This window comes from Vespa mandarinia, chromosome 2 (genome assembly GCF_050613455.1).
Source record: "Vespa mandarinia isolate Hongniang chromosome 2, ASM5061345v1, whole genome shotgun sequence".
Lineage (NCBI taxonomy): Eukaryota > Metazoa > Arthropoda > Insecta > Hymenoptera > Vespidae > Vespa > Vespa mandarinia.
The window spans coordinates 3,095,001-3,110,000 of NC_140811.1; the positions used below are offsets into that span (position 1 = coordinate 3,095,001).

Sequence of the window (15,000 nt, forward strand, 5' to 3'; positions counted from 1 at the left end):
AAATAATCGTGACAACGTTGATCATTATGGATCATCTTCAAGATCTCTTGATCATTAATTAGAACGATAATTATAAAATTTCTTTTGGACTCTTTCTTTCTTTTTTTTCTTTTGTTTAATTTTATTTTGTCTTTTTTTTTTTTTTTTAATTTTCCTTCACGATGTTATTCAATAGAAACGAAAAAGAAACAATCCGATAGTCATAATCTTTCTTTCCTTAAAATTGTTACGATCGATGATATTTGAATAATTAATGAATTGTTTTCAAATAAAAAAGATAAAAAAAATATTAAAGCTCGTGTTACTTCAATGACGATAATATAAAATAAAATATAGATTATCGTTCGATAAAAATAATAGATATACATATATAAAAGGAAACAATTTATGGATCAAAAAATTAATTGATAAAAAAAATTCCAAAACGAATCTCGCAATTTCATAAAGAACGTTTCAAGTTCGACTCTACCTTACATCCACCCACCTATTCCCTTTCTTTTCTCCCTTATTTTCATTTACCATGTTCCATCTACTTGATCGAATCATTGGTCGATAAAAAGATATTTTGTTCGCAGATGTAGCTATCCATTCATGAGTATACGTGTTATTTTATTTCATAGTCTCTCGCGCCCCTTATGGTGTCGACTCACCGACGTGGAGCATTAAACACGGTGGATCTAACGGGCAGACAGAGAGACAGAGACAGAGACAGACAGACAGACAGACAGATAGATAGATAGATAGATAGATAGTCAGCAAGACAGACGATCAACGAGAATGAGAGAGAGAGAGAGAGAGAGAGAGAGAGAGAGAAAGACAGAGGAAGATAGGAAGACAAAGAGGATGATAGAAAAGAGAGGCACGATTCACGCTAGTTATTGTACTAGTCGATGAATAAGAAAGAAAAAGATAAAAGATAGACAGTAGGGGGCTCATACACATATACACACACACACACACACACACGTTTACATATATATACATATATATGTACACATACATATACGAGTACCAGTAACGATACTATGCAAGGCGCGCAATGTGGACACAGTCAAGGTCCAGTGATCAGCTGATTGATTGTCTCTGGGGTTGCTATTTAGAGGTATCATCGTGAGTCGGATGACAGACTGGATACGAGACTGGGATATGCCTAAGAGTAAAGAAAAATAAGACTAGATTTATTTTTATCGATGATAATCAATGCATGCGCTTATAAATCTTTGAAATACCTTTCGGGAATTTTTTTCTTTTTTTTTTTTTTTTTTTTTTTTTTTTTGATGAATGAAAATTAAAACAGGTACAATTTATGTAGATAATTAAGAATGTAAGCTTGATTGTTGAATTTTCTCGATGTTGGTATATTCGATCGGGGTTAGTATTACTTATTTTTGTTATTTCAATCCTTTCGCTTCTGACAACTTATATCGGCTCGTATTGCGCTGTTATTATATTTGGGAATATGATTTTATTTTATTTTATTTTATTTTATTTTTTTGTTTTGTTTTGTTTTGTTTTGTTTTGGTTTGGTTTGGTTTTTTTTTTTTTTTCTATAGAAAAATTTGTTCGACCAAGATCGCAGAGCAATATCGTTTTTTTTATCGATTAAAATTCTATTTTGTAAACAATATTTAGATTTCGATTATTCGACATCGTCTTGTTTTCGTATTTTATTTTAGAATTTTGGGAAACGCGATTGTACAAAGATATTTTGATAAGAAATTAAGATGACATAAATTTTGATGAATTCGAATAATCATTTATTTAACAATATTAAACATCCAACGTTTTACTTTGAATTGTGCGTATGCACCGTTAGACCGTGTCTTTCGAAATAATGTAATTTGAAATTTTTTACAAATAAAAAATTCAACTGACCAATTTCTATTGATCTAATTAATATTATTTTACAATATTTAATTTTAAACGCCTCGTATACTCTCGCATTACAATTTTTTAATATCTATTTTTTCCTAAACAAAATTAAAAATATATTTAAATTAAAAAATTTCCTTCGTTAATTTACACGTATCTAATTTATTTTTATATTACAATATCTAACGTCGTTTCATGTGTCCATACAAATAAAACAATAAAAGAAAAGAAAAGAAAAAAGCAAAAAAAAATGAATAATTAATAATTATCCAACGATGATATTTTTAATATAATTTCTGCGATAATGACCGATGAAAGAATAATAATATAACATGTCAAACTGTACGAACAAGTTAAATACGAATAATAATACGAAAGTCATTTCTACGATTATCCTGCACGAACGAACGTTGAAATTAATCGAAGAAAATATAGGGGAAGGTGAAAAGGAGTGTCGATTAGTCGTCAACGAGGAGACACCGTGAAACGGACCTTTAGTCATCCACTACGAGCGATTGCCTTTTTCTAACGTTTATAACAGACAACCCCTACCTAACCCTCTCGAACGTTTCCGAGGTTACTGACAACGGGCGTCGACGAGGAAATCGCCCTCTTTTTGGCTTTAAATCGGGTCACCGGATATGTACTCGAAGGACTCTTTAATGGAGATGGAAAGGAGGAAAGAGAGATAGACATATAGATAGATAGATAGTTAGATAGTAAGATAGGTAGATAGGTAGATAGGTAGATAGAAAGAAAGAAAGAAAAAAAAGAAAGAAAGAAGGAAAGAAAGAAATAGGAATGGGTGAAGTAGTATGAAGATAGTATGGAGAAAGGGGGTTGATGATGAGGGGGGGGAGAGAGAGTGGAAATAAAGAGGGAGTGAAACGTCGTCGTTGACGTTAGAAATTAACGCAGGGTGACACAGGGTGGTTTAGCCATTGTCCTCTGTCTCTTCCTGGCTCGCTACCAAGGGCACCCCCTTCGAAAAAAAGAGTGAGAGAGAGAGAGAGAGAGATAGAAACGAATGCGAAAAAATTCAGATGTGAAATTTTCATTTCCGGCGCGGCTCACCGACTCGGAAGAAATACTTCCTGAATTGGGGGTTCGTTCAGTGCTCGATCGTGGAGACCCTTCCTCGCGAATGTTAAAAATAAGAGAATGTATGTGTAAGTGTATGCGTGTCTGTGTGTGTATATGTATGTGAGAAAGAGAGAGAGAGAGAGAGAGAGAGAGAAGGAGAGAAAAGTTCTCTTATTCTCAATCAGTCTTCTGTCCTTTTTTCTTTCTTTTTTTTCTTTTTTATATCTCCATATGAAACTTATCAAAAATTTATTTCATTATCGTTGTTATTAAATAAATCTTATCTTTTATAGAAAAAATTATTTTTGTCAGATAGATATTATTTATGTTATTTAGATTTGATACGATTGAAAATTTCTATAGTGCATTTTATATATATATATATATATATATATATATATATATATATATATTTTTTTTTTAATCGATTATTAATATAATATATTAATTCACATCGATAAAAATTAAAGGATTGCTCCGTTCAAAATCAAATATATATATATATATATATATATATATATATATATATATATATTTTGTACGATGTTCGAGAATGTAATTAAAACGAGCATGGACACGTGATTGACAACAAAAAAAACAATAAAAGAAAGAAAAAAAAAAAAAGAAATTAAAGAAAAAGATAAAAAAAGATAAAAGTACTCCAAAGAAAAAAGAAACCGAAAAGAAAAATAAGGAAAGCGTTTAAAATACTCGCAGGTACACATCGTCTGCTCATTTATTCGAGGATGTTACTTCGAAGTTACCAATGTGTTCCAAGACGAGTATCCCATGGGAGATCGTTACCGGTCTCTTTATGTATATATAGGCTTGACATACAAACATGCGGGTAGTGTTGTAATTAACCGCAATCATCGACGGCAAACACACAACCAGCGAATCTCCCATGGGGACGTCATTCGGCTCTTCTCTCTCTCTCTCTCTCTCTCTCTCTCTCTCTCTCTCTCTCTCTCTCTCTCTCTTACTTACTCTGCATATACGTTTCTCTATCTGTCTGTCTCTCTCTCTCTCTCTCTCTCTCTCTTTACATACGTTTCTATCTTTCTTGATATCGTCAGCACGAGTATAAGGAGCGTACACTATTACTGATCAATATTTATGACCGAAATGTAAGGGTGAATCCGTACCACTCTCACCGTGACCGTCTACCATATCGCGATTGTGTGCTTTTCATGGATAGAAGAGGAGCGTGGTCAATATTTATGATCCTGATCCTGATCCTGTTCACATCTCTTTGCGCATCTCCTACGTGAAACATTTTCTCCCTCTTTTTGTCTGGTCAAAATTCTTGATGATAATAATTTTACATTAGTTTTGATCGAATTGACAAAAAAGTCAAAAAAAAAAAAAAAAGAAAAAGAAATTAGAGCAATCTTAGCAATTTACAGAAACACATTGAAAACGTGATAAACCAACACAAATCGTTAATATTTCTTTCCCCATCACCGTCCGTCATTTAAACAATTTCCCGTGTTAGATGTGTAAATAAATGAATAAATAAAAAAAAAAAAAAAAAAAAGAAAGGAAAGAAAAAACAAACGAAACAAAACAAAACAGTCGAACAAAAAAGTTCTGTAAAGTAAAAAAGGAAAAGAGAAGGGAAGAAAAGAAAAGAAAAGGAAAGAAAAGAAAAGAAAAGAAAAGAAAAGAAAAAAAAAGCAATGTCGGAAAGTCTCGAGAATCTCAACGTACGAAAAGTCATTGTCCTTCTCTCTCTCTCTCTTTCTCTCTCTCTCTCCCCCCTCTCTCTCCCTTTCTGTCCTTGTCGTTCCAATTCCTTTTCCCTTGTTCCCTTTTTCCCCCTGTTATACCGGCCCGTCCCGTTCCGTATGTATTCGCGAGGCGACACAGATATGCTTTTAGCGCGTGCGAGGAGGGTAGAACGTTTCGTCGTTTCTCCCTGCGCACGATCACAACTATGTCGTTATGTTCGGTGCGTGCACGCGTCAACGAGAGCGTACGTCGATCTGAAAAAGAGAAGAGAAGTGAAGAGAAGAGAAGAGAAGAGAAGAGAAGAAAAATGAAGAGAAGAGAAGAGAAGAGAAATGAAGAGAAAAGAACGAAAGGAGAACTTGTCGTTTCTCCAAAACCCGAAGGGATGATAAAGTTACTACCTAAGGAAACTACTATTCCACCCCCTTCTTAAAATACTTGGTTTTCTAAGGGACGTTTTTTCTGAAAATTTCCGTGCCCCCTTTTCTAGTAACGACCATATGCTATTACTCTTTTTTTCTTAAGATGGTAAGATGGTAAGGATGGAGGGGGAGGGGGTGGGGTGATAATATTCTTTCGAGTAATATGCTTGATATTTATTGAAGAGCGATGAGAGGGAAGGAGAAATTATTCGGAGTTGTCAGAAAATATATTTCTTCTTTTTTTTTTCTTTCTTTCTTTTTTATATTTCATTTTAATAATAAATATTTCGAACGAACGATCAATATGAATTATAATCATTGGATATGTTATAATTATTGGTCAGTATCTATTAAAACGATTAAATATATAAGTTTCGTCGATGTTTTAATGAAAATATTTGTAAATTTAATAATTTGTCTTTATATGATATAAATATTTGATATAAATTTAGACATAATTCTGACGATGTATTTTTTATACTGATCATTTATCGTTTATCTTAAAAAAAATTAACTTATTTAAAAACAGACGCTTATCTGATGAAAGCGTTCATATAATAAGGTCGTTGCCCTTTTCTTAATATTTTTTCCTTTTCTTTCTTTCTTTCTTTTTTCTTTTTTCTTTTTTCTCTTTTGAAGAGGGCAAACAAGATATGGAAGAGAATAACGGGGGTGGTAGTACGACTGCGAGTGGTACAGGGTCAAGCCTGTAATCGAGCGCAAAGTGCAACATGTTCTCGCGTCAATAGAAATCTAGAGCCTTGCAGTATAGAGGGAATAGAGATTCAACTTTTGCAAAGGCACCTGCTCTTACGTTGCTGGATACATTTGCTGAATAAAGAGCGAGTGAAAAAGAGCGAGGGAGAGAGAGAAAGAGAGACAGAGAGAGAGTGTGTATCGCATAGCAAGGTTTCAAGGATCGTGATTAAAGCTTGCCCTCGTCCAGCGACAAGGATCGTTTGTGGGGTATGGGGTGTAGAGAGGGTGGATGAGGGAGGGATGGTTGGGCGGCAGCTTTTGGATTCGACATTTGGTGTCATTGTCGAAGGACGCAAGGACTCGAAGGGTGCAACGAGGTCGATCGGTCGATCTCTCTTTCTCTCTCTCTCTCTCTCTCTCTCTCTCTCTCTCTCTCTCTCTCTCTCTCTCTCGATCTTTCATGGACCTCTCTAATGCTGATTTAATCAGAATCACGAGCAGCAGTCTCCTCCCTTGCACCTTGCTCTCTTCTATCTCGACACGACTAGCTATATACATATACATATACATATATATATGTATGTACGTATGTATGTATGTATTTATGTATGTGATGTAATATATATATATATATGTACGAGTGAGGAAGGGCTCATCGTTTCTAGCACATATGGCTGGTATACACGACGATTATTACATTACGTATGTAGGCTCAAGAATAACGAAAAAGCTGCCCTGGATTTGTTCGGGGTGATTCGATTATATTTCTGCGTTCTTACGATTTGAATAAAATTTGTCTAAGGCAAATTATCGTAACGATATGTGTGTATATATATATATATTTGCATTATATGTTCTTTGTGGTATATATATATATGGCGTTTATTCAATGGGGGAGAAAAAAATTCTATATGATTTATATTATGGTGATTAATATTTCGTAGGATTATTGATTGATGTAATAAATTTGATTTTTATTATTATGATTACTTAATTAAAAATTTGTCATATAGGTCGTATATGCAAATCATATTTTAGTGATATACATATATACGTATAAAAATATATGTATATAGTTATACGTATTTTACTCTTTAAGTTTATTCGTGATAGTGTAAAAAAAATTATTATTATTATATAAATTATTTAAAAAAAATTTTTTTTTATTACATAACCTTTGTATGATAATTTATTTCTTATTCCTACGATCTCAATAAAATTTGTTAAAAATAAATTATACTATCTGTAACGTCATGTGTCTTTTATTCGATAGAAAAAGAAAAAAAAATGGATTTATATATTTATATATTATTGAGATACCATTAATAATTACTAAAAAGATTGAAATTGTTTTTTTTATTACTATGCTATTATTTAAATAATTAATTGATTCTATTTACAGAATGATTTAAATATTTCTACGATTATATTAGAATTAAAAATATATGTAGTGTATTGAATTGTTCGAAATTCGCGGGTGATTTAATTTAATTCGCATTTTTCATCTCGTCTTTCTCTCACTCTCTCTCTCTCTCTCTCTCTGTCTCTCGATTGGTCAACCAATCAAATTCGTCATTTGTCGAAGATTTAAACGTATTCGTCGTGTTCGCGAAGATGCTTGAAGTATCGTGCGAAATCAAGGATACGTATAATTAATCGTCATTCTTAAGGTAAAAATGATAGCATAGTATTTATGATCTGTACGTTTATTACGCTATTAGAAACATACATTAGAAAGTTTTAGAATACTAATAGTATAAATCATATCGACAAATCGTTTTATTTTATTACGCCATCTTGGTTACATCTTCTATTACGTCACACGTTAGTACTTTTGCTTTCAGTATCCTCGTCGTCTTATTTGCGTTATGATCGTGTCTTTTTTTTCTTTTCTTTCTTTTTTTTCTTTCTCACAAAGTGATCGTACTATCAAATAAAATAAATAATATATATATATTATTTATTTCGAAGTACAAATCGTACGATTTGGTTTTTTCTTTTTTATTTTTTTCCATTTCTTTTTTATCACATTTGTATTTCCACAATTCTACATAGTTCTGTGTTCTTTCATATAAATTAACAAAATAATAAATTGTAATTCGAGAAAGAATAATTAATATGTAATATCATGTAATCAATTACTTCGTTGCTTGGTAATGAGTGTATGTCGTCGCGTAATCGTTTTCTTAAACGATATATATATATAAACGAGATTAACGCAACAAATACACGGTACACAGATGTGTATAATGCCGTAACGTAACTACGATAGCTTCGAATTCGTCCGATTGTAAATAGACCAATGAGAAAAGGTCTTGTAAAAACAATACCTTACGGAAATAAAGTACGTATCATTCCACGGTGACTACTCATAACGAAAGGACGTTACTTTTATTCGACTCGTCTCGTATGACAATATCGCAAATATTATAATAGAAATTATTAAATATCTTGATTGATAAATGATTCATATAAAATGTCGATTTTTATTGAAACATTTGATAGAACAATCTCTATTGATGGTGTTATGTGACGTGATGATTAGTGCGATTGTCTTTTTTTTTTTATTTTATTTTATAATTTTAGGTTAGGCATTGTGCGTGAAGGAAAAAGAAGATGAAGAAGAAAAAGAGTGAGAGAGAAAGAGAGAGAAAGAGAGAGAGAGAGAGAGAGAAGAAAATAATGTGAATATCGTTGATACCTGAGAGAGATGAGGATAGAAGATACTATCAGCCATGTCACGTGACCAATCTGTATCCGACGGTAAAAAGAGCTATGTACGAAGATGAGATTATTTCGAGTTTAAGCGACTACAAACGTCGAACGTGATGATTAACCAAACATATGGTCGTTCGTACACGTGAGTAATTTCAAATATCCCTGGGACATCGAATAAATAAATCTCTTATAGACACCGTTTGGCCATTTTTTTCTGATTGGTATATATATATATATTATGTGTATATATATATATATATATAAAATCTATGTAGAACGTTATTTCGAACGACATCGATTCGTTCCAAGTTGATAATAAATCGTTTTTAGCTTCGGTGTCTAATTTTAGGTTAGAACATCGATCGATTTGGTCGTGCGTAAATTTCGATGCCAAATATATTTAAGAAATCGCATATATATATACGCATGAATATATATATCTATACATATATATATATATATTTTGGTGTAATCTATTTTTTAGAAATATCTATGGGAGTTATATATATGTATATATTATATAGAATAATGAGTCGTCGAAGTTGAAAGATCTCTTTTCTCGTTCAATATTATATTATCATATCGATTTAAAGTAATTTTCAAATTTATTTAACTTAATGCGAATATATATGTATATATATATATTAATGTGCATATATATATATATATATGTATATAATGTGAAAATATTTTTAGAGGTTAGATTGGCAAAAATAAACGACTAGTCATTAAATAATCTCGTTTATGTTTAACGTAAAAATTTCGATCTAATAAAACAATTGTCGAAATTATTTAACGAAACATATATATAAATTTTGACTATTTTTAGGTTAGAATGTATTAAAATGTTGAAAGTACCGAGATTATTTATTTATCGTAATAAACGCTCGTGGCATATCCTTTTGATATTTGATAAAAAAGAAAGAAGAAAGAAAAAAGACGAGAAAAAAAAAATAAAAACCATCTTTGTCTCAGTCTTTAACGTTTCCATTAGGATCATGATCGAATTTTAGATAGACTAATCCAGTCGACTGTATAATCTATCGCTTGTATTTGCTATTCGACGACCGTATGTCACTTAAGAACGTATGGTAGCTTAGTGTGTACATTAAATAACAGTATTGATAAAGCGTTATGTGGATAGGTATTTATATATTTATCACGGAATAAAAAAAAAAAATGTAGGAAAGGAAGGAAAGAAATCCCCCCCAAAAAAAAGAAAAAAAGAAAAAAAACAGTAAAACTGTTCAACACGTTGCATACATACGTACATAGATAGACGTATATATGTACGTGCATATTTATGTGGGACGTAATGTATGTAGAGACACGTTAATAGTAGTTCGAAAAGATTTTTAGATCAAATTTATGTATCTCGCACGTTGTTCCATAAAATACGATAATACGCGCGTCTTTAAAATCTTTCAATATTTCATCGTTATCAGTAATTTTACAAGATAACTATAAATGGCAGACCTCTTAAATATAAGAGGGTGTATTGCGTAATTTTAAAAAATCGATACGTTTCATGCCAATTTTATCCGTTTTTTTTTTTCTTTTTTTTTTCAGATTATAAAACACAAGTTCGTAAAGTATCAGCTTGTAAAATTGAAAGTCTAATTAGAAGTATAGAAACAATGAAAAAAGAAAAAAAAATATGTAATTGATTTCTCAAAATCACGTAGAAACTTTTGGTTTCGCTTAAAGACTTCCGGTTGCGATACCGTCGTAATAAAGAGAACAAAAAAAAAAAAAAAAAAAAAAAAACAAAAAGAAATCTTGGAAAATCTCATCGTCAAATTTCGACATAATATTCGTCATAACGAAATTTAACAAATGTCTATTCATTTATATAAATACGTAAATACGTATGTAGATAAATAAATATCTGTTTACTTTGACACTTTTAAGAAACTTTGAAAACTTTAAGGCTTACACTTTTCAATTAATTCCCCAACAAAACTTCGTCGAATAATTATAAGAAAATAGAAAGTGTTGCCGGGTCGATTTGTGCTTTGTTATAGGGGAATAAGAGAGAAGAGAATAGAAGAAGAGGGAGAGATGGAGGGAGGGAGGGTTGATAGAAAAAATATTTTGACGAAAGTTCTTCTCCCTTCTCCTCCTTCTCCTCCTCCTCCTCTTCTTTTTCTTTTTCAAAAGAAACAGAAAGAGAGAGAGAGAGAGAAAGAGAGAGCCTAGAATCTTTCCATCCCCCTTTTCGATGAATACTGAGTTTTTAAAGTGCGACGCGTTGTCGTAATCAATCTATATCATGTTGTGTACATCGAATCTGCGAATATGTATACGAAAAAGAGAAGGAAGATGAGACGGTGTAGAAGTGGAATAGGGACGAAGGGGATTGAAGGGGAACGATGATTCGTTTCGTCGTCGAAGCGTCGAGAACCTACGTCGAGTCTCATTGCGCTTTTCTGGACAACCAAAATCGAATTTATTATACTGTACGAAGGGTATAGTAGGGAGAAAGAGTGAGTGAGAGAGAGAGAGAGAGAGAGAGAAGAGAGAGATTGAGAGAGAGAGATGGAGAATAGCTCTGGTGTTTGCAGCACCTTAATCGAATCTAGTTGGACGCTAATCGAACTGGACCAGTCACTTTTACGTGGGGTGCACTTGGAACGTGCTGTAGGTATTAAAATGCGTTATCGTCTGGGTCTGTATGTATGCGTATGTATATGTCAGAGAGAGAGAGAGAGAGAAAGAAAGAGAGAGAGAGAGAGAGAGAGAGAGAGAGAAAGAGAGAGAAAGAGAGAGAAAGAGTGAGTGATAGGGAAAGAGAAAATGATTTTTTTTTATTTTTTTTTTTTTTTTTATTTTCTTTTCTTCTACCTTTTTCTAACTTACTGTCAGTAAGATTTATATATGTACTTAGCAAGTACTTAGGACGTAAGTTCTCTAATCGTTTGTACATAATATAGGTAGGTGTATGAAATTTATGAAGATAAATATTGTCGTCTGTTTTTCCTCTCTCTCTCTCTCTCTCTCTCTCTCTCTCTCTCTCTCTCTCTCTTTCTCTCTCTCTCTCTCTCTCTCTCTTTCTCTCTCATTTACATTTTCTTTCTTATTGTTAATAAGTTTTTTTTTTTTAATAATTAGTAAAATTATATATAAATAATAATATCCATACAATCATATATTGTAAATTTTTTATATATATATAATATGAAATTCGATAAAGGTAAATAGGGTTAGATACTTACTTATACTTAAAGGATTTGTCACGTTTAACGTTAGGAAAAGAGAGAACAATGGCGGTATCTTACGATGAATAGATAATAATATATCTTAGGTAAAGATCACATTTAACGTAAGACATTAGGTTCGTAAAACTCGAAGAGACAATTCGAGCTACCATTTTACGACGATAAAGGTAACCCACGATGGGTGATCTTTCCTCGATTCTAAATGAAAGAGAATGAGACAGACGGATAGACAGACAGACAGACAGACAGATAGATAGATAGATAGATAGATAGATAGAGATAAATAGATAAATAGATAGAGATGGAGAGAGAAAGAGAGAAAGTGAGAGAGAATAGCATCACAGCACCTTTAAAGTTCTTACCTTTGCTAAATCCTCGAATTAGTAGTCGCCGTCGTCCGCGATGCAAGATAACGTGGATGTAGATGGCCAGGTAGATTAGTCAAGGAGGGTCGAAAAGAGTATCCGAGAGAGAGTGAGAGAGAGACAGAAAGAGAGTGAGAGAATTAGAAGAACAAAAAGAAGTAGAAGAAGAGCTGAGAAGCGAACCGAATGCGCTTCCAAGGGAATGAATACATCCGGAAAAGGAAAGTGGCCCGGGTCAGTGACGTAGCAGATGCGAGTTCTCGATACGAGATTACCCTCTTCTTCTTCTTCTTCTTCTTCTTCTTCTTTTTCTTCTTTTTTTTCTTTTTCTTCTTCTTCTTCTTCTTCTTTCTTCTATACCATTCTTAAAATTCTCACTAAACGCCTGTCGTCCGTTTCTCTTCACTCGTGGTGTTTTCTCTTCCTAATTCGTGCCTTTTTTTTTCTTTCTTTTTCTCTCTCTCTCTCTCTCTCTCTCTTTCTTTTTTTCCTTTTCTTTTTCTTTTTTTTTTCTTTTTCTTTTTCTTTTTTTTTCTTTCTTTCTTTCTTCCTAATTCTTCGACACACTTAACCCATTGCGACCGAGAAATTTTTCAGCTTGTATTTTATGTATGTAGTACTTCTTATTTCGGTCGGCTTCGAATTGAATTGGATTTATATAAATTAATATAACGGAATAATATATAATATTTATCAGTAAGTAATTATTAAATGATATTTTAATTATTTCAATTGTCGAATGAAGAAAGAATTGAGAAATAATTTCTATGAGAGATAAATTAATTATTATTATTTCAACGGCACTGCGATTGTTAATTTAATTTTGTAATCATTAAAAATGAAATATCCGCAATTGAATCGCATTATCAAACCTGAATCTCTTTGTCTCTCTCTCTCTCTCTCTCTCTCTCTCTCTCTCTCTCTCTCTCTCTCTCTCACTTTCTTTTTACCTCTCTTTATCTTTCTCTCTTTCTCTTAGAGATACTCCTGAAGGGAGTTTTGGAGGAAGACGAGCTTGCATAATAGAGGGATGCACTTAACGCTTCGCCACGGGAACCGCGCCGTAGCGAATCTCTTAACAAACACGCGTCGCTTTTCTATACCTTACCGTGATGCCTGCTATCATCTGGCCTCGCCATTACGTTCTACGAGCACCCTGAAACCGACGGATCAACGGACGGACAGACGGACGGACGGACGGATGGACGGACGGCCGGAAGCTGTTGAGTCATCCGCGTTTTAACCGTAAACGACTCGGAGACACGATCGAAAAGCATTCTGCTTTATCTTCTAACGTAAAAAAAAATATATATAATACATAAAAAAATAAAAAAGAATATATATATATATATAATTTTATATATAAATATATAAAAATATATGTATATAATATAATGATAATGTAATAATATAATATAATATAATATAATAATATAACAATAATAATAATAGTAATAATAATAATAATAATAATAATAATAACAATAACATAGAAAGCTAATGTATTTGATTATATTGAAATTTTGTGATATGAAAAAAATCACATTATTATGCACATATATATATATTTTTTTCTTTTTTAAATCAAATATATATGAAATTTCAAAGAATTTTTTTCTATGTACGTATTATTTGGAAAAGAAAAAAATTATTTTTCCAAATTTAAAATCAAAAGATAGATATGATATTTCGTGGAAATAGAAAAGAAAACTTTTTGTCAGAAATTGTAGACGTTTGTATTAACTGATACGTATATAGGTACATAAGTGCGTAGTATGTATTTGTGGCTTCGATTTCAAGTGGGGCGTTCCTGTGGGAAAGTAAGCTCGGACGATTGGTATATGGCACGCGGGGGAGTATGGACAAAAGGGTGCAGTAATAATGCGACATTATGCTGTATAACGCGGATCATATTCCACGCATCGTCGCCCATTAGGGATGAAGGATCGAGAAAAACCGTGAGACTTTATCGCGATATGAGACAACATTTTTATATGCTTAGATATATATTTTTATTTTATTTTATTTTACTTTATTTTTTTTTTTTTTTTTTTTTATAGATGTATAAATCAATTCCTTTTTGCTGATTTTCCCTTTCTTTTTTTTTTTTTTTTTTTTTTTTTTTTTTTAATCAAATTTTTGTTGCATTCGACATCAAACATTTGAATTTTTCTACTTATTTTTAGACATTTATCGTTTTTATTTAGTTTCTTTTTTTTTTTATTTATTTAATTTCTTTTTATTTTTAATCTTAATCAATTTGTGCGTGATCAATTCTATTTTTTTTTTCTCTTTTTTTTTTGTTTTTCTTTTTTTTTTTGAAATCAATAATATACATTAATCTATATAAATTATTAATTATTAATTATGATATATTTATTTATTTATTTATTATTAATTCTTATAGATTATTTTTCTTTCTTTTTTCCTTTTTCATTTTATATTTGTTATGTATATATATATATATCCGAAAACGAATTTGTATGATTTTCTTAATACCACCAGATATATATGTTTATGAATAATTGAAATTTATTATTCCTTTTTAATTTTTTTTTTGACGACACCCGTTATATGAAGTCTTAACAAATCGTTGCCACGATTATCCCCGATGGCCCTGCCAGAGGGTTAATCGCGCGTCGAGTAAAGTTTTTCTTCGGTATTCTCTTCTTTCACCTCTAGTTCTGGATGACGAGTGTTCCCTTTGCACGAATTCCATTAATCTATCTTCGCCCTGCTACTCCAACTTCTCCCGGGCACGGGAGCTACACTTTTTCTTCTCTACGACAGGATCTATTCTGTGCGAGTAAAGAGATATTCTAAGAGAAATCACGCGAGGAACGCAATTCTTTCGTTAATACAGGGTGTCCTATTTATTCGACGTGTTCCATT

At 32.0% G+C, this 15,000-nt stretch overlaps 1 protein-coding gene across 1 annotated transcript in view; it reads left to right on the plus strand.

Moving 5' to 3' along the window:
* Nucleotides 1-8,191: 8,191 nt before the first annotated feature.
* Nucleotides 8,192-15,000, plus strand: part of tup (LIM1_Isl and LIM2_Isl domain-containing protein tup) — an 88,747-nt gene continuing 81,938 nt past the window's right edge. Inside the window, exons 1-2 of the mRNA XM_035888244.2 lie at nt 8,192-8,214; nt 8,394-8,667. Of these exons, the coding sequence (XP_035744137.1) occupies nt 8,652-8,667 (16 nt within the window). The 5' untranslated portion in view covers nt 8,192-8,214; nt 8,394-8,651. The remainder of the gene's footprint in view (nt 8,215-8,393; nt 8,668-15,000) is intronic.